This window comes from Apodemus sylvaticus, chromosome 10 (assembly GCF_947179515.1).
Source record: "Apodemus sylvaticus chromosome 10, mApoSyl1.1, whole genome shotgun sequence".
Lineage (NCBI taxonomy): Eukaryota > Metazoa > Chordata > Mammalia > Rodentia > Muridae > Apodemus > Apodemus sylvaticus.
Genome location: NC_067481.1, coordinates 43,529,257 through 43,553,981, shown reverse-complemented (window position 1 = coordinate 43,553,981; position 24,725 = coordinate 43,529,257). Strand labels below are relative to the sequence as shown.

At 43.9% G+C, this 24,725-nt stretch overlaps 1 protein-coding gene and 1 long non-coding RNA gene across 8 annotated transcripts; one reads left to right on the top strand and one right to left on the bottom strand.

The window, feature by feature from the left end:
• Positions 1-2,387: 2,387 nt before the first annotated feature.
• Positions 2,388-21,390, top strand: Rnf135 (ring finger protein 135). 2 transcript variants are annotated; one of them, XM_052193976.1, is made up of 5 exons: positions 2,389-2,767; positions 6,033-6,176; positions 11,094-11,256; positions 18,569-18,637; positions 20,295-21,390. In XM_052193976.1, the coding sequence occupies exons 1-5, from the start codon at positions 2,414-2,416 to the stop codon at positions 20,819-20,821; spliced, it is 1,257 nt and encodes a 418-aa protein (XP_052049936.1). In that variant the 5' UTR covers positions 2,389-2,413; the 3' UTR covers positions 20,822-21,390. The 2 variants fall into 2 exon arrangements, with proteins under 2 accessions (XP_052049937.1, XP_052049936.1); XM_052193977.1 differs by lacking the exon at positions 6,033-6,176 and having other exon boundaries at positions 2,388-2,767.
• On the bottom strand, positions 21,268-21,784 carry LOC127693290 (uncharacterized). Of its 6 annotated transcripts, XR_007979680.1 has the most exons (4): positions 21,632-21,784; positions 21,527-21,596; positions 21,422-21,491; positions 21,268-21,386 (listed from the first exon to the last, which is right to left on the bottom strand). It is a non-coding gene; the product is annotated as an uncharacterized LOC127693290 (long non-coding RNA). The 6 variants fall into 6 exon arrangements; XR_007979679.1 differs by lacking the exon at positions 21,527-21,596 and having other exon boundaries at positions 21,422-21,526; positions 21,597-21,784; XR_007979677.1 differs by lacking the exon at positions 21,527-21,596 and having other exon boundaries at positions 21,597-21,784.
• Between the last annotated feature and the right edge of the window lie 2,941 nt (positions 21,785-24,725).

Sequence of the window (24,725 nt, the reverse complement as noted above, 5' to 3'; positions counted from 1 at the left end):
CTGGAGCAACAGCTCAGTGTTTAAGTGTTCTTGTTGCTCTTACAGAGGACTCTGTTTCCCAGAACCCACAAGGCCACTCACAATGGATAACTTCAGTTCCATAGAATCTGTTACCCTCTTCTAGACTCCACAGGCACTGTATGCACACACACACACACACACACACACATACATGCAGATCAGACTCATACAAGAAAAGAAACTTTAGAGGCTGGAGAGATGGCTCAGCAGGTAAAAGCACTGACTTCTCTTGAAGTAAGTGATTTCAAATCCCAGCACCCATACGGTGGCTCATAACCATCCATAAAGAAATCTGACGGGGCTGGAGAGATGGCTCAGCGGTTAAGAGGTTCCGAAGGTTCTGAGTTCAAATCCCAGCAACCACATGGTGGCTCACAACCATCCCCATAATGAGATCTGATGCCCTCTTCTGGTGCTATCTGAAGACAGCTATAGTGTACTCACATATAACAATAAATAAAATCCTAAAAAAAAAAAAAAAAAAAGAAAAAAGAAATCTGACACCCTCTTCTGGTGTCTAAAGACAGCTACTGTGTACTTATATATAATAAGTGAATAAATCTTTAAAAAAAAAGAAATATTTATTTATTTTTGGTTTTTCAAGACAGGGTTTCTCTGGTTAGCCCTGACTGTCCTGGAACTTACTCTGTAGACCAGGCTGGCCTGGAACTCAGAAATTTACCTATCTCTGCCTCCCAAGTGCTGGGATTAAAGGTGTGCATCACCACTGCCCAGCGAAAGAAATTTTAAAAAGGATTCTTTTTTCTTTCTTTCTTTTTTTATTTTTATTTTTTGGTCTTTTGGATTTGGTTTTTTTGAGGCAGGGTTTCTCTGTATAGCCTTGGCTGTCCTGGAACTCTGTAGACCAGGCTGGCCTCGCCTCCCAGAGTGCTGGGATTACAGGCGTGTGCTACCACTGCCTGGCTTCTCACCAGGGTCTCTTAATGTAGTCCTGACTGTTCTGGAATGCACTCTGTAGATGAGGCTGGCCTCAAACTTAACAGAGATCTGTCTGTCTGCCTCCGGAGTGCTGGGAATACAGACATGTGCCTTCATGCCTGTGAGATGCTCTGAATTTACAGAACTTTTTGTGCTTTCCCCAGTCAAAGAAGCAGCAAAACAAATTCTGGGCATGTCTCTCCAGAATGATGCTCCCTGGGGAGGTGGAGCCTCTCTAGCTTCTAAAGTTCTTTGGACATGGCTGCTGAGGTACCTTCTAGAGTAGTGGTTCTCAATTGAGTGGGTCATAATCTCTTTGGCAAACTCTAATATTCACATGACTATTCATAACAGTAGCAAAATTACAGTTATGAAGTAGCAACAAAAATATTTTTTAAAGATTTATTTTATGTGTATGAGTACATTGTAGCTGTCTTCAGACACACCAGATCCCATTACAGATGGATGTGAGCCACCATGTGGTTGCTGGGAACTGAACTCAGGACCTCTGGAAGAGCAGTTGGTGCTCTTAATTACTGAGCCATATGTCTAGCCCAACAAAAAATATTTTTATGGGAGCCTGGAGAGATGGCTCAGCAGTTAAGAGCTCTGACTGCTCTTCCAGAGGTCTTGAGTTCAATTCCCACAACCACATGGTGGTTCACAACCATCTGTATTGGGATCTGATGCCCTCCTCTGATGTGTCTTAAGACAGCTACAGTATATTCATATACATAAAATAAATAATTCTTTAAAATATTTGTGGTTGGGGGATCACCACAACATGAGGAACTGTATTTGAGGTCGAAGCATTAGGAAGGTTGGGAGCCACTGTAGAGCATGCATGAAGAGTCACTAGTTGGGCTGGAGAGATGGCTCAGTGGCTAAGAGCACTGACTGCTCTTCCAGAGATCCTGAGTTCAACTCCCAGCAACCACATGGTGGCTCACAACCATCTGTAATGGGATCCAATGCTCTCTTCTGGTGTGTTTGAAGACAGCTGCAGTGTACTCATATACATAAAATAAAAAGAAAATTAAAAAAGAAGAGCCACTACTCTGTCTTTTCTACCACTGTGTGCTCTTTGAGGGTCTCTGTGGCTAAATTCTGGGGTGAGGAAATCAGTAAGGGAACAGCTCCCAAGCTCAAGGAACTCATCACCAGAAAGGGCAGTAAATAGAGAGAAAGCGGACCCTCTTCATAGCTTAAGTTGTTGGGGTTGCATGTTTATGGATAGGCGAGCAGGACCCAGCTACTAGGGAGAGATTTTTCCAGGCCGGAATCCAGGCAGGCAGCCAGCAGCGTCCAACACTTTTAGAGGCTGAGGAAGAGTTATCAGCTGGGCGGGGCGAGTTGGAGGGGCGGGACGAGGTGATGGACACGGCGTAGCGTTGCCGGGGAAGTTAGTGGGTCAAGGCGGAACCTAACAGTGCTTCCTGGCTGTCGCCTAACTATGGCGGCCGCTTGTCCTGCCACTGCAGTCCCTGTGTGGCTGAGCGAGGACGACCTGAGCTGCATTATCTGTCAAGGGCTGCTAGACTGGCCCACCACATTGCCCTGTGGCCACAGCTTCTGTCTCCGGTGCCTCGATGGCCTGTGGTCCACGAAGCGCGCGGGCGTGGATGGCTGCCCATGGTCTTGCCCCATCTGCCGGAAGGGCGCCACGACGAAGCCCGTGCTGCACAAGAACCCGCTGCTGCAAGACCTGGTGGACAAGTACCGCCAAGCGGCGCTGGAGCTCGAGGCTGGCCCCGAACCTCAACCCGTCCCCGCGCCGCGTTCTCTGTGTCGACCCACGCCGCCCCAGGTACCTGACTTCCGATCTCTTTTTTTACCACATAATTTGCTCAGTCTAATCTGTTTTCTGAGAACCTTTAAAAAGTTCAGAGCTGTATAAAGAAGTAGAAAAGCCCAACCTGTGACCCCATGTTTTGGGACTCCCAGGTTTGGGGAGGCTAAAACAGCGGTTTGTCCCGCACGGCCAGAGTTACATAGTAAAGTCCCGTTACAAACAGTAGTTAAAAATCCAAGTCCTATCCACCGGAGGTGTTGTGCACGCTGGCATAGTTCTAGTTTTTCCCAGCCTTCTGTGATGCCTGAAATTTTTTAGTGTGGTAGAAAGTAAGTACCACAAAAATCGCCATTGTATCCTTTTAATTCAATTAACCTATTTATATGTTTATTGAGGCAGGGTCTAACTAGACCAGGAAGGACAGCATTGAACTTGGAGTGCCTCTCTCGGCTTTCCAAGTCTGGGATTACAAGTGTGGGCCACTTGAACTCAGAGCTTTGCCTGCCTCTACTTTTCAAGAGCTGGGATCAAACACTTGTACCACCAAGACTGGCTATTTGAACAATTTATTTTTAGTGTACAGTTCGATGGCATTTGTCATGTTTCCTATACTGTGCATCTGTCACCGCTGTTGTCAAGGTGATTTCATCGCCTTATAGGACCTTTTGTACCCACTAAGCAGTACTGCCTGATTCCTGTCCCTCCAGTCTCCACATTTCTCATGTGCTTTGTGTCTTGGAATTTACCTATTCTGTTAGGCCGGAAAGCGCACTGAGAACACCACTCACATGCAATACGCAAGAACGTTTTTATTTCAAGAAAGCAAGAAGCCTGTATGCAGGGGTCAGCCACTTACAAAAATGACGACCCCAGATAAAGGGGCACAAGGCTTTCGTGGGAAACTAGAGGGATTTTAGCAAAGGTTAGGTAATCTAAAACTTCATTGGTGGGTTCTGGGGAAATTTCATGGGTTGGTTTCTGATCGGCTGCTGTGTTGGTTTTTTTTTTTGGGGGGGGAGACCTTGAGGAAATCCCAGGGACTGACTCAGCTCAGAGCTTCCAGAGGCATCAATTATTAACAGCCCATCATCCCAATCTGCTTCCCTGGGAAACTGAAACTTTCTTATTTCCAAGGTTTTTATTTTTTTTTAGGGGAGTTCTCATTCTACATGTTTCATGTAAATAGGCCCATTTGAATCCATATTTTCAGGGCTAATCCATGTTGCAGCATGTATCAGATCATCGTTGCTTTGTGTGGCTGTTATATCATCTCTGTGGATATATATCATTCCAATCAATGTATCTAGTTATGAACATTTGAATCGTTCCCACCTTTTGGCTAGTGTGACTACTGATACAATGTACCTTATCTTACATTTGAGTTCTTTGTAAAAGTATGTTTTGGGGGCTGGAGAGATGGCTTAGTGGTAAGAGCACTGGCTGCTCTCCCGTAGGACCCACATGGCAGCTGTCAACTGTCTGTAACTCTTGTTCCAGGGGATCCAACACCCTTACATACACATACATGTTGTCAAAACACCAATGTACATGAGATAAAAATAAGTAAAAAAAATTTTTTTTGTAAAAAAATTATGTTTTATTCACCCAATGTAGTTGTTGTCTCCAGGGATTACTGCCTCTGTCTGCTAACCTAAGCTTAGTCCTAGAAGCTTCCAGACTCTGTACAATCTATTCTAGGCCTAGAGTGTTTTCGGCCTCTGAGATTTACTGCTGAGTAAGCTCACCCTTCCTAGTTCTTTCTGAACTCTCTGCCTGACTGGTTCAACTCAGCTCTTCTGGCTCAAAGTCCTCTCCAAGCTGACTGATTCAAACTGACTTCTCTCAGCTTCTGACTGAATTGCTCTACTTGGCCTCAAACTAACTCTGACAATCTGTTCTAATCTTCTGGCTCCTTCTCATTCTAGGGCTTGTTCTCTCTTTAACCTGTCTCTGTAAAACTCTCCCAGTAAAGCAGTGCCCCTCCCCTTCCTCTGCCTTTCCTGAGTTTGACTCTTTCCTGTCCCTTCTCTGAGAGTTGGTTATATCCTATGATGTCTTTGATTCATCACTTTGTCTGTCTCTCAGTTAGACATCATTTTTCAAACATGACTGCTTTCTTCTACAAACTAACTTTACCATCATTGTTTGGGATGGAAGGTGTGTTCTGAGGGCATGTCTGTATTCCATGCAGAAGAATTAAAGGTAGGTGCCAAGGGCATCTTCGTGTTCCATCCAGAGTAGCCATGTTCCTGGATTAAAATCTCTCTACAGGTACTGTCTTCAGTTTCACTCTTTGTGGCATGCACTGTCCCCAACCTCCTCATTTATTTTTCTATATAGTGTTAGAATAAAACTAACTTCAGGCAAGGCATGGTAGTGTTAGGGTCTGCGAATTCCTGATGAATGATACCCCAGACTCAAATAGTATTCAAAAGCAAAGAGTGTTTATTGAACCAATTCCTGCATACAGGGGTGCAATTCCATCGGGATGGAAGGTCCCTGACTGAATTTGCAGATTCAGTTTTAAAGCCAAAAAGAACATTAGGGAGGGGTAGGTGATCTATATCTTGTTTGGTAGGTCTTAGTGATGTTATGATTGGTTAGGGACTTACTTCAAGCATACTTGACTAACTACTCTTGCTTCATGCCAAGGAGGGGGTAGCTCTAGACCTCTTGGCTACAAGCTTCCTAACTGTCCTTTTGCCAGCTGGGGAGAGGTCCCTTTTACCTAAGCCTGCGGTGTTCCAGTAACTGACTTGCCCAATTCTGGGAAGTAGAAACTGAGGTCTGGTCTCCTGAACTGCTAGTTTGTAGCCTGTCTTGGAGTCAGCCTGGCTCAGGCCAACCAATTCACCCCTTTCATTATCATATCACATTCCTTTAATCACAACACTCTGAAGGCAGAGGCAGGCAAACCTCAGTGAGTCCCAGGCCAGCCTGGTCAACTTAATGAATTCCAATACAGTCAGGACTTTGTAGAGAGGCCCTGTCTCATAAACAAAACAAAGCAAACCCACAAAAGAATCTAACTTCATTTGTTCTTATCATTTTCCTGATAGGATTTGTTGAAAGGACTCCTTGGCCCTTTGGTAGCATTTGCATCTCCCTGTGGAGTGCTGGGAATAAAGGCAGCATCTTCCCTTTAGCCAGCTATTTTCCATTGGTCTATGTGTTTGCTTCCATGCTACTACATTGGTATTTAAAGTTCCTTTTATTGAGGGAGCTATGTTCCTGGGTCCAAGTTTTTGGGAACCAGAAGCCCAATTTTGCTCTTTTAAAGGTAACAGTACAGAAAAGCACCACAAAAATTATCCAGGAGCTGACTGAAATGGCGGGACAGCTTGTAGACGTTGCCAAGAGCCTTCAAACGCAAAGACCTAGCTTGGGATCTGGACTGGACAATACACTAGGCATCCTGCACACGGTAGGTTCAGGAGGGAAGGAGGGCCTGGGGTGAAAGACAGCTTCCAGCCAGAGCTGTGTGGGAGGTATGGGATGCAACAGGTCTCATGCTTTACCATTCTCTTTAGTGCCAAATATGGGCAATTGGGAAATTGGCATGCAGGATATGAGTTAATGGAAGCTTCCAGTAGACTGGGATCCAGCCTTCCCACTCTACCTAATTCACTCTCTCTAACGTCACCAATGATCTCTAGGTAAATGCCACAGAGTTGAAAGTCCTCATCTTCAGTGTCCCTTAAAAACTTTCTTTTTCTTTCTTTCTTTCTTTTTAAAGATTTATTTATTTATTATATGTAAGTACACTGTAGCTGTTTTCAGACACCCCAGAAGGAGTCAGATCTTGTTACGAATGGTTGTGAGCCACCATGTGGTTGCTGGGATTTGAACTCAGGACCTTCGGAAGAGCAGACAGTGCTCTTAACCGCTGAGCCATCTCTCCAGCCCCAAATAATAAATCTTTGGGCTGGATCAAGATGGGCCGGAGGAGTGAGAAGGGCCAGAGCAAGAGCTGGAGTTATGGCTCAGAGGTTAAGAACACTTCCAGAGGTCCTGAGTTCAAATCCCAGCAGCCACATGGTGGCTCACAACCATCTGTAATGAGATCAAATGCCCTCTTCTGGTGTGTCTGAAGACAGCAACAGTGTACTTACATATAATAAATAAATAAATCTATATATAAAAAGATGTATTTATCTAAATAAATCTATATATTAAAAAGATGTATTTATCTAAATAAATCTATATATAAAAAAGATGTATTTATCTTATTTTATGGTTTTGGGTGTTTTGTCTGCGTGTATGTATGTGCACCCTGTACATGCCTGATGTCTGATTAGGTCAGAAGAAAGAGGATGTTGGGTCCCTTAGAGTCAAAGCTATAGATGGGTGTGAGTCATCATGAGGGTACTGGGGATTGAACTCAGGTCCTCTGTAAGAGCAACAAATGCTCTTCACTGCCAAACTAACTCTCCAGGCCATTCCATGACCTTTCAGAAAGTATTTTATTATTGTGTGGAGGGGAGTTTGTGTGTGGAGGGGAGAGGAGGGTGTTGAGAGGGGGGGGTGTACAGGAGAGGGGATGTGCAGGGGAGGGTGTGTGTGTTGAGAGGGGGTGTGTTCAGGGGAGGTATGTGAAGACCAGAGCACAACTTTCAGGAGTCCATTCTCTTTGTCCACTGTAGGTTCCAGGAATCCAGGAATCTATGTCAGGTCTTCAGACTTGCACAACAAGCACTTTTATCAAGCACCTTTCCCTTGGAGATGGGATTTTGTTGTGTTGTTTAGTCTAGCCTTCAAAGTGAACTCAGACCAGCCTCCTGAATACTGCTGAGTTCCGCTGTGCTCAATCTCCAGATTTCTTGGTCTGCTTTTGTTTTATGTGGCAGGATCTCTATCCTGGGCTGGCCTTGAATTCAGTACGTAATGAGAGCTGGCCTTGAGCTCCTGACCCTCCTACCCTCCTTTCTTGTTACTCTGTAGTCATACAATTTTTGCAACCTCCTTTTTTTTTTTTTTTTTTTTTTTTTTTTGGTTTTTTCGAGACAGGGTTTCTCGTGTAGCCCTGTCCTGGAACTCACTCTGCAGAGGTAGTAGAAGAGAAAGGTTATTAGGATGTAGGGGAAATGGGCCTGTTCAGCAATAGGTTTTTTTTTTTTTTTTTTTGGTTTTTTTCCAGACAGGGTCTCTCTGTGTAGCCTTGGCTGTCCTGGAACTCACTCTGTAAATCAGGCTGGCCTCAAACTCAGAAATCCACCTGCCTCTGCCTCCCAAGTGCTGGAATTAAAGGCATGCACCACCACTGCCCTGTTCCTTTTTTTTTTTTTTAAATATTTATTTATTTATATCATGTATGTGAGTACACGGCAGCTGTCTTCAGACTCACCAGAAGAGGGCACCAGATCCCACTACAGATGGGCCACCATGTGGTGCTGGGAATTGAACTCAGGACCTCTGAAAAAGCAGCCACTGCTTTTAACCGCTGAGCTACATCTCTCCAGCCCTTGAGAGTAGTTCTTGGATAAGTTTCTCTCAATGGCTGTGTATCACAAGTTGAGTTCAACAATGTTGTGTAAGGCAAACCAATGCATGCATGTCTTTAGCAAAGAACAGAGAGGCAAAATAAACCAAAGTTCAGTGCTTGTCTCCCACTGTCTGTGGGGTCATATTTATACTCCTTCATCAAACGTCCTTTTACATGTTTGCTATATCAAGACATCCTTTGACCTGTGTGTCCCAGCAAAACATCATTTGACATAACTAACTTTACAAAGATTAGAAGTTTCCACTTCATTTCTCAGTGTTTTTTCCTGGCTATCTCCTGGGTTGTCATCATGCCCTACCAGTGTTCCACTCTGTTTTCACACAAATCCGACCATGTAACTCATCTGCTTGAAATACTCTGATGCTGTCTGATTTATTCAGGGATAACCAGCTTTTGAAAAGGAAAAGTTTATTTTAGTGGTAGTGGCAGGACCATGTGGTAGGGGAGAACCTCACAGGCCTCAAGGCCAGGGAGCAAAGCAGAGAAAGAAGAAAGGAATGGGACCGTGCTCCCAGTGGCCTGACCGTGCTCCACTTGCCTCCCAAAGCCTTCACTGCCTCCCAGTTAAGGGCCTGGATTAGACGAGTAAAAGGTTTCAGCAAAGCCTTTGCTATGTTTGAGTCATTCGATAGGGGCTGAGAAACTGTTTTGAGACTGTTTGAACCTTGAAGAACTGTTCCCGTTCTCTGGAGAATCTGTACTTTGTGCTATGTGAGAGCTTGCAGCTGCATCGACCTTGGTCTTAAGACACTCCTGGCAAACCTGGAGTTCTTACTTTTGGTTATGGTTAGCCATAATCCAATGGAACTGAGATCTGTGCATGTTGTCTGCTCTTGGGCAGCAAGAGCAAGATAGTTTTGGAAGTCAGAATCTTTCCCAGCCCCAAGGAAACTGAAGGAACTGGGGAGACCTAGTTGTGTGTCAGTCTTTTCCGAGAAGGCTGAACTCCTCTGCTCCTTTGAAAAATGAAGGCATAGCATCTTGGTGAGCTTCTCTCTCTACTGTGGAACCTACAACCAACATCAAACAATATTAGATATTATTAGATGGGGAGCACTGTATGATCTAAACTGTGGTAGTGTCTGTTTGGAATTAAGACCCTAATCCTCACAGAACCAGAAAAACCATATAGGATCCGTTCCTGTGTCCTTCCTGACCACGTCAGTTCCTGTGGCATGTCTGTGTTTTCCCCCTATGGGTGCCTTTCACATTTGCTTCCTTTATCCATCACCGAGGGGAAGACTAGGCCTCAACCATACCCTAAATCATCACCCTCTGGGAAAGAAGCCTTCACCAATTTCCTAAGATTTCATATGCCTTGTATGTTTTATCAGTTATTATAGCTGCCACCTTCTGACTTGTGTACGTAGGGGCACAAAGAAGGTATCAGGTAACTTCTGTTGCTGCTGTCTGTCTGTTCCTTTGAGGCAGGGTTTCTCCTTGAACCTGGGGCATTGTTGAAGCCAGCAAGCTACTGTGATCTTACCGAGATCTTGGAACAGGGGTTACACGTGTGCTGTGGCTGGAGGAATGAGATCACTGTGGCTTACTGACCATCAGCCCAGCTCGGGATTAGTGAGAGACCCTGTCTCAAGAGAATAAGGTGGAGAGTGACAGAGCAGGATACCTGACATACTTTTCCATGTGCACACATACCACACACACACAATGATACCACATACACACATATACCAAAAAACATATAAAATAAAATAAAAAAGATCTTATAGACTGGGGTATAGCTCAATAGTAGAGTTTATGAACAAGTCTCTGGATTTGGTGCCTAGTACTATAGAAAAAAAATACATTAAGACATAAATAATAGCTGGATGTGGTGGCACATGACCTTTCTTTTTTTGTTGTTCTTTTTTCTTTTTTCTTTCTTTCTTTTTCTTTCTTTTTTTTTTTTTTTTTTTTTTTTTTTTTTTTTTTTTTTTTGGTTTTTTTGGATTTGGTTTTTTCGAGACAGAGTTTCTCTGTGTAGCCCTGGCTGTCCTGGAACTCACTCTGTAGACCAGGCTGGTCTTGAACTCAGAAATCTGCTTGCCTCTGCCTCCCAAGTGCTGGGATCAAAGGTGTGCGCCACCACTGCCAGGCAGGGCACATGACCCTTAATTCCAGCACTCAGGAGGTAGAGGCAGGTGGATCTCTGTGAGTTTGAGTCCAGCCTGAGCTACAAAGCAAGTTCCAGGGCAGCCAGGGCTACACAGAGAAATCCTGTCTTGAAAAACAAACAGGGCTGGAGAGATGGCTCAGTAGTTAAGACCGACTGCTCTTCCAGAGGTCCTCAGTTCAAATCCTAGCAACCACATAGTGGCTCACAACCATCTATAATGGGATTGGATGCCCTCTTCTGGTGTGTCTGAAGACAACTACAGTGTACTTACATTTAATAAACAAACAAACAAAATCTTTAAAAAGAAAAAGAAAAACAAACAAACAATGAATTGTGAGTGAAGGGGGGCTAGAATTGATGCGCACTTGCTTTTCTAGATGAACTGGGGTTGATTTCCAGTCCCCGCGTGGTAGCTCACAACCACCTGTAATTCCAACTCCCCAGAAAGAAATCTGCCTGGAGGTGATGGCGAGTACTTTCATCTCAGCCCTCGGGAGGCAGAGGCAGGCGAATTTCTTGAGTTTGAGGTTAGCCAGGGCTACACAGAGAAACCCTATCTCAAAACAAAACAACAACAACAAAATAAATAAATAGAATAAAATGAAATAAAACAAAGCCCGTTATACTTCGATTTAAAATTACAGCTGGAAGGCAGAGCTTGGGTGTTTTAGGAGTTCCTCGGTTGGCTTTCCTTTCATTGTTCATTCTTCATTGACCAACAGGATTCTTCCTCTGAGGAGGAATTTTCCTTGGATTCTCCAAAGCCGGTGACTTTCAGTTCATCTCAGAAGAAAATTCAGGAGATTCTCCAGAATCTAGAAGAAATTCAGGAAAAACTGCAAGGGAGTGTCTCATGGAGAGAAACTCCTAGAGAACAAATCCGGGGTGAGCTGACGTTTAGTGGAACAGGACTGATGAAAGAAATTGGGTATTTTCAAAACCTACTTTTAATAAGGCTTATTAAATGCTTTAACCTCCCCTCTAGCCCACCACCCACCTGAGTAGCAGAAAGAAAAAGTTGTTGGAGTCAATCCAGTCTGTAGTCAGGATATCAGCAGTTCAGTTCACACGAATTGGCCTCTGCAGCTTGATCAATCCCACAAACACCATTTATGATTTAGCAACAGCAGGTCGATCCAGGAGAAATCACGAGATTCTGCTGAATGATGTTCCTTGGGGGTGATTTCAATCTCTGCTTGTCAGGATACTGGTAGGCAGTCCAGTTCAGTAGTGTCCTGACAAATCATCATCATCATCATCATCATCATCGGTGGCACAATCCAGCAGAAGGAGCCAGGCCTCTGCTGCATCATTATGAGTCAGCAGGAGCGGCCATGGCCAGCAGGGATGCCAGGAGAAGTTCTCAGTGTGCCTTTCCCAACGAAGCAAAGATCAACAAAGACACAAGACCACCAAAACTTTGCAAAGCTAGTTACGCGAGCACACTGTCGCTCTCTGTTGAGTCCTATTTATACTTCTCTAAACATCACATGTCCTCCCATGGGTCTTGCATCAGCAAAAACACGTGAGTCTGTGTCAGAGGGCATATCCAGACACTTCCACCTCATTCTGCCAATAGGTCCAAGTCCGAGGAAGTGGCAAGAAGCCACTCGAACACCTCCAGAAGTTTTTGGTGCATTTCTTTCTATGAAGTCATGACAAACAATGACCAGTAAAGAATGGTAAGGCACACCTATACTGTCCAGCATCGTCTACTGTCTGTTGGGTTATGTTTATTTTCCTTCTGAACATCATGGGTCCTTTCACATGTCTGCTTTAGCAAAACATCATTTGACATAACTGACTTTCCAAAGAAACCAGAGGTTGCCACTGGGGATGGCCAAGTGCCTATGGCTTTGTTCTTTGACCTCAGGACCATAGCTGGGCTGTTTTCACTGTGATTGGGTGAGTAGGAGCAAGCTGAGGTATGACTATGGCTATGTACACTTTGGGTATGGACTCAAGGTATTTTCTCTAACACAGTACTGAGTAAAGCAAAAGTCCTATTTTTAAGACCTGTGAACCATAATCTAGTTTACAGCTTATCTTTGGTTTTGGCCTGAGGAGATTACAGATAGGCTGACTTGGGCTTTTTGTTTTTATTTTTACTTACACATGCCTTGGTGGTAGTGGTCATGTGTGTGCCAGAGCTTGTATGTAGGTGGAAGTCAGAGGACAACTGGTAGAAATTGGTTCTCTCTTTATACCAACTTGGGCTGTTTGGTTGGCATCAGGTGCCTTTACCCCCTGAGCCATCTCTCTGCTCCCTGCTTTCGTTGCCTTTAGATGTATTTTATGTGTACGGGTGTTTTACTGCATGTATATCTAAGACATTATGTGTATGTCTAGTGCCTTCAGAGGTCAGAAGATGGTGAGGGCATCACATGCCCCTGGTACTGGAGTGAGGGATGGTTGTGCTGGGGACCAAACAAGGGTCTTCAACATGAGCAGCAAGTGCTCTTAACTGCTGAGCCATCTCTCCAGCCCCTGTTTTCATTTCTGAGATGAGGTTTCTTTACATTGCCTGGACTGACCTCAAACTCCTAGGCTTATGTGAGCTTTTAAGAAAAAAAAATCTTTATGTATTTGTTTGTTTATTGTGTATGTGTGTATTAATGATCTTCTAGGTATATTTGCCATAATCTGTGTGTAAGAGGATAATTTGGGGAGCATAATTCTCTCTGCCCACCACGTGGGTAATGAACTGAGACCGTCAAGCCTGGTACTGAGTACTTCTGCCCAGTGTTCCATCTCATCAGCCCTCTTTTTACTTTATTTCTCGAGACAGGGTTTCTCTGTGTCGCCCTGGCTGTTCTGGAACTCACTCTGTAGACCAGGCTGGCCTCGAACTCAGAAATCTGCCTGCTTCTGCTTCCCAAGTGCTGGGATTACAGGCATGCGCCACCACTGCCCGGCCTCTTTTTACTTTCTAATTAGTAAATGTTTTCACTAACAAGGCATGAAACTAGGCATACCAGTACGTGCCTCCGCTCCCAGCACTTGGGTGGTGGAGATGGAACATCAGCTAAAGGCCAACTTGGCGTACATGAGAGGCACCCTGTCTCAAAAGAGTGTCTGGGTTGGGGGTTGGGGGAGGGATAGCAGTAAGAAGGAAAATAGGCATGAAATGTATAATTAAGTTTGTTTGCTTTTGTGTTTTTGAGACAGGGTTTCTCTTTGTACTCCTCTCTGTCCTGGAGTTTGCTATGTAGTCCATTCTGGCCTCGAACTCAGCAAGCCTCTGAGTGCTGGGATTTAAGGTGTGGGAAACCCTTTAAAACAGTTTTGCCTGAGTTTAGGGGCACACAACTTCCATTCCAGGACGCAAGAGGCAGAGGCAACTGGGTCTCTGTGAGTTCTTAGAATTCATAGTAAGATTCTGTCTCAGGGGGCTGGAGAGATGGCTCAGTGGTTAAGAGCATTGACTGCTCTTCCAAAGGTCCTGAGTTCAAATCCCAGCAACCACATGGTGGCTCGCAACCATCTATAATGAGATCTGATACCCTTTTCTGGGGTGTCTGAAGACCGCTACAGTGTACTTACATTAAATAAATAAATAAATCTTTAAAAAAAAAAAGAGGTTCTGTTTCAGAGAGGAAAAAAATTTCTGTATTATATTTGGGGAATGTATTAATATTAAATAGTAACAGTGTGAAGGAACCACTTTTTTCTCTTGTTCTCCTGAACTTACATTAAAAAACAATAATTAATGCCTGTCAGACATTAGACATGGGCTCTGGCCTCCCAAGACTATTTCCCCTGGCTACTGCTTGCTTTATGTATTTAGGAGTATGTATCTTATTATAGCTTTTTACCATTTGCTTCTTAGATTTTTGCCTTGGTGCTATTGAGGACCACGTGTGCTAAGCAAGTGCTTCCCCTCTGGGTCCCTCTCCCATGGCTGCCTTCTGCACATAAAGAACACCACTTGGCTTTAAAAGGTGTTCTGTTTAAATAGAAAAGGCATGATTGCTTCAATAATGTTTATTAGTTGTTCCAGAAATTAGCTTGAGAAATAAATGGCCTTGTAGCTGTATATGCTGCAGAATTCAGATTTGGTTTTTTTGTTTCACCTTCCTCCCTCCCTCCCTTCCTCCCTTCTTCCTTTCTTTCTCCCTTCCTTCCTCCTTCCTTCTTTCCTTTCCTCCTTCCTTCTTCCTTTCCTTCCTTTCCTTCTTCCCTCCTTCCTTCCTTCTCTTCCCCCCCTCCTTTGTTCTCTCCTTCCTTCCTTCCTTCCTTCCTTCTTTCCTTCCTTCCTTCCTTCCTTCCTTCCTTCCTTCCTTCCTTCCTTCCTTCCTTCCACACATCCTCTGATGATGAACAGCAACATGAAACGATAAGCCAAATAAACTCCTTCCTTTCCAACTTGCTTTTGGTTATGGTGTTTCATCATAGCAAGAATATCACTAAGACACCAAATTTATTTGGTTAGCAATTTTTAAATGCAGCTGAGCCAACTGTTAATTATATTTACATGGTTGTATAATCAATCTTGAGAAATTTTTCATCTTGCAAAGTTGAAAAAGTTGAATCTTTATTCTTATCATATATCTTTGTATTCTACTGTCCTCTACCTTTTTTTGTTTTGTTTTGTTTTATTTTTTGGTTTTTCCAGACAGGGTTTCTCTGTGTAGCCCTGGCTGTCCTAGAACTCACTCTGTAGACCAGGCTGGCCTCAAACTCAGAAATCCGCCTGCCTCTGCCTCCCATAGTGCTGGGATTACAGGCGTGAGCCGCCACTGCCCGGCTTGTCCTCTACCTTTTGACAACTGGAATTCTACTGTGTGTGTGTGTGTGTGTGTGTGTGTGTGTGTGTATGTCACTGTCATTATAAAGCAAACTTGTATCTAAATTAAAAAGAAGATTAAAAAATAAGAACCAAAGTAAATAGATAGGTAGATAGATAGATAGATAGATAGATATAACAAAAGAAATGCAAAACAATTGGACACACTTATGTCCCGTGAAAATATATATACCTGAAAAAGTCCTGTAAGGTTTAAAAAAAATAAAAGCTCAGACAAGGCAGTGAGACAAAACACCTTCATTGAGTTAGTTTTGTGTTAGCCATTTACAGCTACCATGGCCCCAGGTCTGAAGTGTGGATTGTTTTGCCAGGAAGAAACCTTATCTTTTCTTCCTGAGAGGTTATCAACTGGAGATAGATAGTTTCTGGGTTTGAATGGGGAATGTTGATCCCTTCTTGGTGCTGGGTCCCTATCTGGTGCATATGTGCATGCTGCCACAGTATGTGAACTCACATGTATGTCAATCCTAAACTTCACATGAGAAAATTGATTCATCTCAGTGTGTGTGTGTGTGTGTGTGTGTGTGTGTGTGAGCTCAAAACCAGGGCTTTGTGCATGCCAGAGCTATGATCTATCAGTGAGTTACATCCCCTAAACTTCAGTGTTTGTGTTTTTTCTCACTATTTTATTTCACTTAGATTAATATTTTTCAGGTTCATTCATGTTGTAGCATGTGTCAGAATTCCTTTTTTTAAAGTGTATTGCCACATTTTGAATAATCATTTATTCACTGACAGACACTTGAGTTATTTCAGAGCTGACCTGAATTTTGAGCCTGGCTTTGAATCCAAGCATAGTGAATATTTAAAATCCTGGCAAGTTTAAGGTCAGCATGGTTTACTTAAGACCTTGACTACAAACAAACAGAATGGCTTCTGATTGACACTTGCCCTATTCTGCCCTGAGATACCACAGCTCTCACCTAGCTAGTCTTTCAACTCAACCCGAGCCTTACTTTTGCTCTGTTTTGCTGTCACAAGGTACAGATTGGGGGTTGGGGAGTCAGCTCAGTGGCTAAAGCATTTGTGGCCCAAATGTGAGGACTGAAGCTGGGACCCCTTGGACCGTCATAAACGCCAGGTGGCTGTGGAGGCCCACCTGTCATTCCAGCTTGGGAAGGTGCAGAAGGGAAAGGGCCTTGTGCGCACAGACGAGCAATGTAGAGGGCAGAGAGTTAAACACACAGACAGCTTTCCTCTTCAGTGGACTGAGGTGCGCAGCCAGCTGCCCTTCCTGGACTGCCACCTGGTGATCTTTGCTGTCGGAGACAGGCTCTGCTCGTATTGTCCAGAATTTATGTATTTACTTAGCTCAGACCGTCTCCCTTAAATCTTGAGCCTTGCTTTTAGACTGTAAAGCCCATCCGTATGAGTGATGGCACTTGTGCTTCACAGCGGTCTAAGTGACTTTGCGTTGTCTTGGCGACGGGCACATCCTGTCTTGCACAGGCATTATGTTTACATTGATCAGTATCTCTAGACTGTAAATCTTGGGCACGATCGTCTGAGTCGACAGCACCCGTTCTTGTGAAGGAGCCACGTGCACTTTGCTGAGAGCTCTGATGTAAGCATTCCTTAAACTCATAGGACTGAGATAATGGTTACCTGAATCCTTTTTTCCAAAATCGTGCTCTGTTTAAATAAGAGACACCATGACCAAGGTAACTCCCATAAAGGACAACATTTTTATTGGCGCAGGCTTAAAGATTTAAAAGTTCAGTCCATTATCATCACAGCAGGAAGCATGGTGGTGTTTAGACAGGCATGGTGCTGGAGGAACTGAGAGTTCTATATCTTGTTCTAAAGGCTGCTAGGAGAACTTCTTAAAGCCTACCCCCAAAGTGACACACTTCCTCCAACAAGGCCACACTTACTCCACCAAGGCCACACCTCCTAATAATAATGCACCCCCTAGGCCAAAATACCACCTGTGGCTAAAGTAAAATGATCTGGGCTAGGCTCTAGAGGTCCTGGTCCAGTGCTGAAAACAATAAAATTTGGCTGAGCTGATCTCACCCTGACTGGTTTTTCCCTTGCTTGCTGTAAGGCCTGCAGGGGAATCACCACTGGAAGGCAGAGATAGGAGATCCCTGGAGCAAGCAGGCAAAACCACCCATATAGACAAGCTCTGGGTTTGACTGAGAGGCCCTATCACAATGAATAAGGTGAAAGAGTAATTGAAGGTAATTTTCAGCATCAATATCAGGCCTTCACATGCACTTTTGTACACACACATATACATACAAATGCATATACATGCACATATTGGAAAGGAAGAACAGAAAAGAGATAAATAGGGGAAGAGTCCACCTTTGCCATGCTGTAGGGCTTTCCTCTCTTTCCCACCTTCCTATGGTCATTACAGTCTAGAGGATACATTTGCTAAGGTGCATAGTTAAATGTGGAGCATGGAGAGTCGAAGGTGCTGGGACTGGTCGTGAACCTTGTGTCAGCTCATGTTACCTGGATTATGTAATGATTGTTTGTGGTGCTGACCTGGGAGTGTGAGTATTCTGGATTTGAGGGTGCTGCAATCTCCTGGAATTGTATTTGTTTATTTAATAAATATGCATAGAATACTTTCTGTCTATGTTTCTTAATGTTTAGAATAAAGAGATGAACAACTTCCCTGTTAGCAAGGAGTTTGGGGTTATGTGGGGGAAAATGGTTTAGAAAAAAAAAAGTCCCACAATGATAACATGGGGCTGCATGTTCTTGGTCCGAATGTGGGGTCTGGCACAAGCCAGACACCCAGAAATGTGCTAATGATGAAGAATGCAGGCCTGTGCCCACTGTGTCACAGTTGGATGCTGAAGTGGACATTTTTGGTTTCTTTGGACTCAGTTGAGTCACTTGATGTTTTTCTGGAAGCTGTCCCATGAGAGGATGTTTTGCTGAGGCAGACACTTGAGAAGGAACCCCACAGACAGTGAAAGGACTCTTGCATTGCTACATCCTGCAGTACTTTGCTGGTCTTCGCTTGTTGTGACTTCATAGAAAGAAATGCACCACAAAAACTTCTTGTGGTATTCAGGTGGCTTCTTGCTGCTTCTGCTGACTCATGCCGATTGGGGAGAGCCTCACAGTTTCTGCTGGATCAAGCCACTGCTACTGATTCATGTTTGGTGTTTGCTATTGGACTGGACTGCTAATATCCTGACCACAACAATTTGAATTGTCCCAGCGAACTACTTCTAAACAGGTCCATAGCCCCCTTGTCCGACTATCCATATTTCTCCCCAAACGTTGGTTGGTGGGCTAGAAGGGAGGTTGAAGCTTTACAGAACCCTAAATAAAGCAGGCTCTGAGAAACCCTAAGCTTACAGGATGCCTTTGGTTTGACGTTTGCTAATGGGGCTCCCTCTTCCCAATTATTCCTTTAAATCCTAGACATGACATCTTCCTTGTGCCTGCTGCCTGACCAGAGGTTACCCAGGAAAGCTTCTCACTTTCCCCTATGTAAGTATGAGGGCTACTTAAAACGAACCTACTGGAGCTGGGATAGAACTCCGTAGACAGTACTTTCCCAGCATGCAAAAGTTCCCCCAGCACCGCATAAACCAGGTGTGATAGGAGGAAGAAATTGGAGGATCAGTGTTTCAAGGATATCCTTAGCTACCTAGTGAGTTTGAGACCAGCCTGGGCTACCTGAGACTCAATCTGAAAAATTCTTACTTATATGCTGCATAGAGGAACTGCAAAAATGTGCTGTGCCAGTTCCCCCCTCCCTCTTTCTCTCTCTCTCTCTCTCTCTTTGTCCAAACATATAAGATAGGGTTTCTCTATGTAGCCCTGGCTGTCCTGGAACTCACTCTGTAGACCAGGCTGGCCTCAAACTTAGAGAACCCCCTGACTGGGATTAAAGGCAAGTGCCACCACCATGAAACTATCTTGGACTTTCTATCTTTGTTTTTTTTTTTTTCTTCTAGACGAGGTCCCTTCAGATAGAGAGCTTCATACTAAGGCAAAGAGGGTTCAGAGTCCTAAATGCTGGGCTCGTCTGTCCTTGAGCACTTAGATCCCAAGCACATCTATGCTGGCATCATCAGTTACAGCTGCCTGTTCGCTCCCCCTGGTTCATATATACTGTGTTAGCCCAGGCTAGGTGGTCCCCCTAAGAGCACATGCCCCCGAATCCCTGGTTTTGATGCTAGCTGCTCTTTAGATAGCTATGTAAGCCTGGACTAGTTACCTCCTAGGGCCGTGGTTCTCCTATCTTTGCAATGCCAATAATAACATGGTAAAATCGCCTTATGGCTGCACAAGAGATGGGGAGGGAGAGAGAGAAGTGCCTAGAGCAGAAAGGACACAGTAAGCCACAGTAAGTGGTGGCGCACGCCTTTAATCCCAGCACTTGGGAGGCAGAGGCAGGCGGATTTCTGAGTTCGAGGCCAGCCTGGTCTACAGAGTGAGTTCCAGGTCAGTCAGGAATATACAGAGAAACCCTGTCTCGAAAAAACCAAATCCAAAAGACCAAAAAAAAAAAAAAAAAAAAAAAAAAAAAAAAAAAAAAAAAAAAGAAAGAAAAAGAAAGAAAGGACAAAGTATTCAAGTTCTTACCAATAGGGGCTGGGAGTGTGGGAGTGAGACCCTGGATCTCATTCCCTTGACTAGACAGGAAGGGACAGAGGGACAGAGGGACGGAGGGAGAAGGAGAGAATTATATCCAAACAAATAACACATAGATCTTGCCATAGGTATCCATGCTCATACACAGGTATTGAGAAAAATTATGACTATGTTTTTTGGAATTCAGAGATAACTTCTTGCTGGAAGGTCAGAAAAGAAAATAAGAACAGGAATAGGGTATTGATAATGCAGATGAGGGTTATGTAGTGCTTCTCTCATGTTATGTATCGATTTATTGGTAAATATTATGCCAAAAATGAAAAACACTACTTCTTGCTATTGTGTAAATAACTTCCAACATGGGCGGTCCAAAACTGGCTATCCATGACTGGAGGGATGGCTAGTGGTTAAGAGCACTTGGCTGCTCTTCCAGAGGTCCGGGACAGCCAGGGCTACACAGAGAAACCCTGTCTCGAAAAAAGAAAAAAAACAAAACAAAACAAAAAAGTGAAAAACACAACTGACTGTGGTGTTTATACCTCCTCAGGGGCCATCAGTCCAACCTTTGACCTGAGGAGCATCTCCTGTAACCTGGAGGTTTCCAACAATTGCCGGAGAGTGACTGTGGCTCATGGTCTACACTCCTATCCTTGGAGTCCGGAGAGATTTTCAATTAGCCAGGTCTTATGTTCTCAGGCCCTCTCCTCTGGAAAGAAGTACTGGGAAGTGGACACTAGGAACTGCAGGCACTGGGCTGTTGGGGTGGCTTCTTGGGGCATGAAGCGGGACGGGATGCTGGGAAGGACCATGGACTCTTGGTGTATAGAGTGGAAAGGGCCTGGCCAGTTCTCTGCTTGGGCCATGATGAAGAAAACAGACTTGCACTCGGGCCTCCCTGAGGTTGTGGGCGTGTGGCTGGACCTCGACCTGGGGAAGCTTGCCTTCTCAGTGGCTGGTCAGGAGAGGCTTCTGTATGAGTGTGCGGTCTCCAGCTCCTCTCCTCTGCATCCTGCCTTCTGGCTGTATGGCTTAAGTCCTGGAAACTACCTGGAAATAAAGCAACTAAACACATGAAGCTTCCCTCGGGGTTAGGACAGTGGCTTCTTAGCCTCTTTGTTTAGGGGCAACTGGAGAATTCCACATAGGGAGACTGGATATGGTAATACATGCCTATAAACTCCAGCACTTGGGAAGTGGAGGCAGGAGGCCAGGAGGTCAATGAAGAGAGTTCAAGGCCAGGTTGGACTATATGATATGACTGCCCAATTTTAAAGTTATTCTTTTGGGGGGTGGGGCAGGATTAACTAAACAGATTTGATTCTTTAAACCTTAGCCTTTCAGAGAGAGAACTGGTCTGGAGTGTCTCCTCACAGTGACCTCTGAGGCCTCAGAATAGCTTACCTAATAAGAAGGACTTCAGACCGTTCTCTACGGCTTCATCTGGTTCAGTCAGCCTATGATATACCTACAGGACTGACCCCCCACCCCCAGTTAAAAACCTAACCCAACAGCACAGCTGGGTGAGCATCTCTACCTAACCCAACAGCACAGCTGGGTGAGCATCTCTACCTAACCCAACAGCACAGCTGGGTGAGCATCTCTACCTAACCCAACAGCACAGCTGGGTGAGCATCTCTACCTAACCCAATAGCACAGCTGGGTGAGCATCTCTACCTAACCCAACAGCACAGCTGGGTGAGCATCTCTACCTAACCCAACAGCACAGCTGGGTGAACATCTCTACCTAACCCAATAGCACAGCTGGGTGAACATCTCTACCTAACCCAACAGCACAGCTGGGTGAGCATCTCTACCGAACCCAACAGCATAGCTGGGTGAGCATCTCTACCTAACCCAATAGCACAGCTGGGTGAGCATCTCTACCTAACCCAACAGCATAGCTGGGTGAGCATCTCTACCTAACCCAACAGCATAGCTGGGTGAGCATCTCTAGCTAGCACAGGCTACATATGCCTTCACATTCCTCTGTTAGAAAGGTGGAGCACTGTCCTATGACTGGTAAGAGGGAGTACTCCTGGACGCTACCTTGTGTGCCTTTTTCTACTGTTCATTTTATTCTGTGGCCTTTTGGTATAATAAACTGAAATCATGACTTTCACAACTGTGCTGAGTTCAGTGGGTTCTTGTAGTGATCTTTGAAGCATATATTGACAAAGGGTCCACAACCAGAAGGGATATATGTTACTTAGCAATTGTCATGTTTTTATTTTTTTATTTATTTATTTTTTTTCTCAAGGCAGGGTTTCTCTGTATAGCCCTGGCTGTCCTGGAACTCACTCAGTAGACCAGGCTGGCCTCGAACTCAGAAATCCGCCTGCCTCTGCCTCCCAAGTGCTGGGATTAAAGGCATGGGCCACCACCGCCCGGCTGCAATTGTCATGTAATAATAGTTCCTTGGAGGCTGGAGATAACACCCACTTTAAGAGCACTGGCTGCTAACCCTAAATTCCCAGGAACTACTTGGTGCCTCATAACCATCTATAATGAGATCTGGTGCCCTCTTCTGGCAGGCAGGCAGAACACTATCTACAGAACAAGTAAATCTTTTTTTAAAAAGTTCTTTTTTTTTTGCTTTAAAATCATACACAGGCTGGGGTGTAACTTAGTGGTAGAGCTTTTATGTTGCATGCCCAAAGCCCTAGGTTCCGTCCTCTGCCTTTCCTGAACCAGAACCAGGACCTGAACTTAATGACAGCTATTACCCAATACCATCACCTTGTTTTTTTAGGGTTTTGTTTGTTTGTTTGTTTGTTTTAATTTTTATTTTGAGGAAGAGTCTCTATGCAGCCTTTGCTGTCCTGGAATTTGCTATGTAGTTCAGACAGACTTCTAACTCAGAGATTCTTCTGGTTCTACCTTAAGAGTGCTGAGATTAAAGACATGCCCCCAAGGCATAGACTTTGATACAAGAATGGACATGACAGGTTGTGAGCCATGGTGTCCCCTTCTCTGGGAATAGAACCGAATCGGCTGCATCTTGGTGTACAGATCTTAACAGAAAGGCTTTTTTTGTTGTTCTCAACAAGCCTAAATTTTAATTATACTAGAGTTACAAAATTTCCCTTTCTACAGTTTCTAACAAGCCTGGTTAGTATGTTACTTATCTTTAAGTTACAGTCCAGGCAGTATTGTAAAACTCAATAGTTCCTAAGCAAGTTTATTGGTAAATCCTTAATAACATCAACTTGTTACTCCCAGCTTATCAGTTGATACTCTCAGGATCAATATTATGTGTGTAGTATGTATGTATGTATGTATGTATGTATGTATGTTTCTTTCTATTTCATCTGCCCTCAATATTTATTATCAGGTTCTGTTAAAATCTCCATAGTAAACCAACTAACTATAAATCAAAAATACTTAGAAAACAGCCAGTTCATGGCCAGTCTGCTCTGACTAGTTCCAGAACAGCAAGGGTTATACAAAGAAACCCTGTCTCAAAAAATAGTAACAACAACCAAAAAAAAAAAAATAGAGTAAATTATACTCATAATGACCATATATAGAATTTTGTCATTATTTCCTAAATGATATCACCTAAAGAAATCAACATATCTTAAGATTTATAAGTGAATACAAGAAGATGTGATTAGGTTATGTGCAAACATCATGAACTTCATATGAAGAACTTGAGAATCCTCTGGTTTTAGAATGTGAGACAAGTCCCAGAACCAACTCTCTATATTGAAAGAAAGCTAAGCATATATATTTGTATATGTGTATAAGTTATTTCTTTTTCATTACTATCTAGGGATATATTTAATTCTGGTGATTTCTTTTCAGGAGTAAGAAAAAATTATCAATTTACTGTCCATGGAATTTTTTTTTCACAAATGTCCTGTGACCTACATAGTCACTTGTTGGTATATCTAAGTCAGCCAAAAAAAATTTTAATGTACCTAAGGTGATTAAAAATTATACTCATTTGCCTTTTAGAGTTTACTGCGTTGTGGGCAGGCTAATCAGTTTGCCCTTAGAAAGATAATGAGCTGTTAAGATGTGCTGTTGGGTGTGAGGTGGAAGCGCACACTTCATGTCAAGCACTGTGACAAATGCCCTGCTAGCATTCCTCCCTTTTTCTTTTCTTTTCTTTTTTCTTTTCTTTTCTTTTCTTTTTCTTTTCTTTTTTTTTTTTTTGAGACAGGGTTTCTCTGTATAGCTCTGGCTGTCCTGGAACTCACTCTGTAGACCAGACTGGACTCGAACTCAGAAATCTGCCTGCCTCTGCCTCCCAGAGTGGGGGGATTGCAGGTGTGCACCACCACCGCCCAGCTGCATTGCTCTCTTCTCAAGAGACCCCATGAGATAGCTCAGCTCTGTTGTGCAGGGGAGGCTTATGCATCATAGAGATGCTGTGCCTAGTGCTTAGAGCTTAGAGCTTACCTGCCTAGTGCTGAACAACTGGCAAAGTATTGAAGAAGAAATGCAGAATTCAGAGTCTGTGACTTTAACTGCCTCCTAGGAAATTCAGGCCACTGGTGGGGGAGGTGGTCAGATAGGGTTCTCAATATTAATTATCTCCTAATCAAGAGCACTTGTTTTTCACTGTACTTGAAGGAGCCTAAAAGAGACTCAGAAAAAAACAAAAACAAAAACTGGATTCATCCCCTTCACCCCCTTCAATAGATGAGGTTTTGTTTGTAAAGTTTCTCCCAACATAGCTACGAACAAGTCCCTTTTAATATATCAATGTGGTGGGTGATACACCTTCAAGCCAAATCAAGCAAACAGAGACTTTGTCCTCTGGAGGCTGACCCTTGGGGCATAAAACCACAGCTCTCATATTAAAGGGAGCAAGAGGTGGTTTATTCGGGAGCCATTTTGAGTGACAGTGGCCCAGGAACACAGATTTAAGTTACCCCAAATTCCATGTTCCAGTGTGGAAGCAGTTTCACAAGGTTTTTACAGTGCCACAGTAAAAAGAGAAAGTCATAAACAGGCAAGTTTAACATACCTG

Coding starts and splice junctions, on each gene's coding strand:
- Rnf135 (XM_052193976.1), top strand. CDS start 2,414: ATGGCGGCCGCTTGTCCTGCCACTGCAGTCCCTGTGTGGCTGAGCGAG. Junction 2,768..6,032: donor GTCGACCCACGCCGCCCCAG/GTACCTGACTTC, acceptor GCTCTTTTAAAG/GTAACAGTACAGAAAAGCAC. Junction 6,177..11,093: donor CACTAGGCATCCTGCACACG/GTAGGTTCAGGA, acceptor ATTGACCAACAG/GATTCTTCCTCTGAGGAGGA.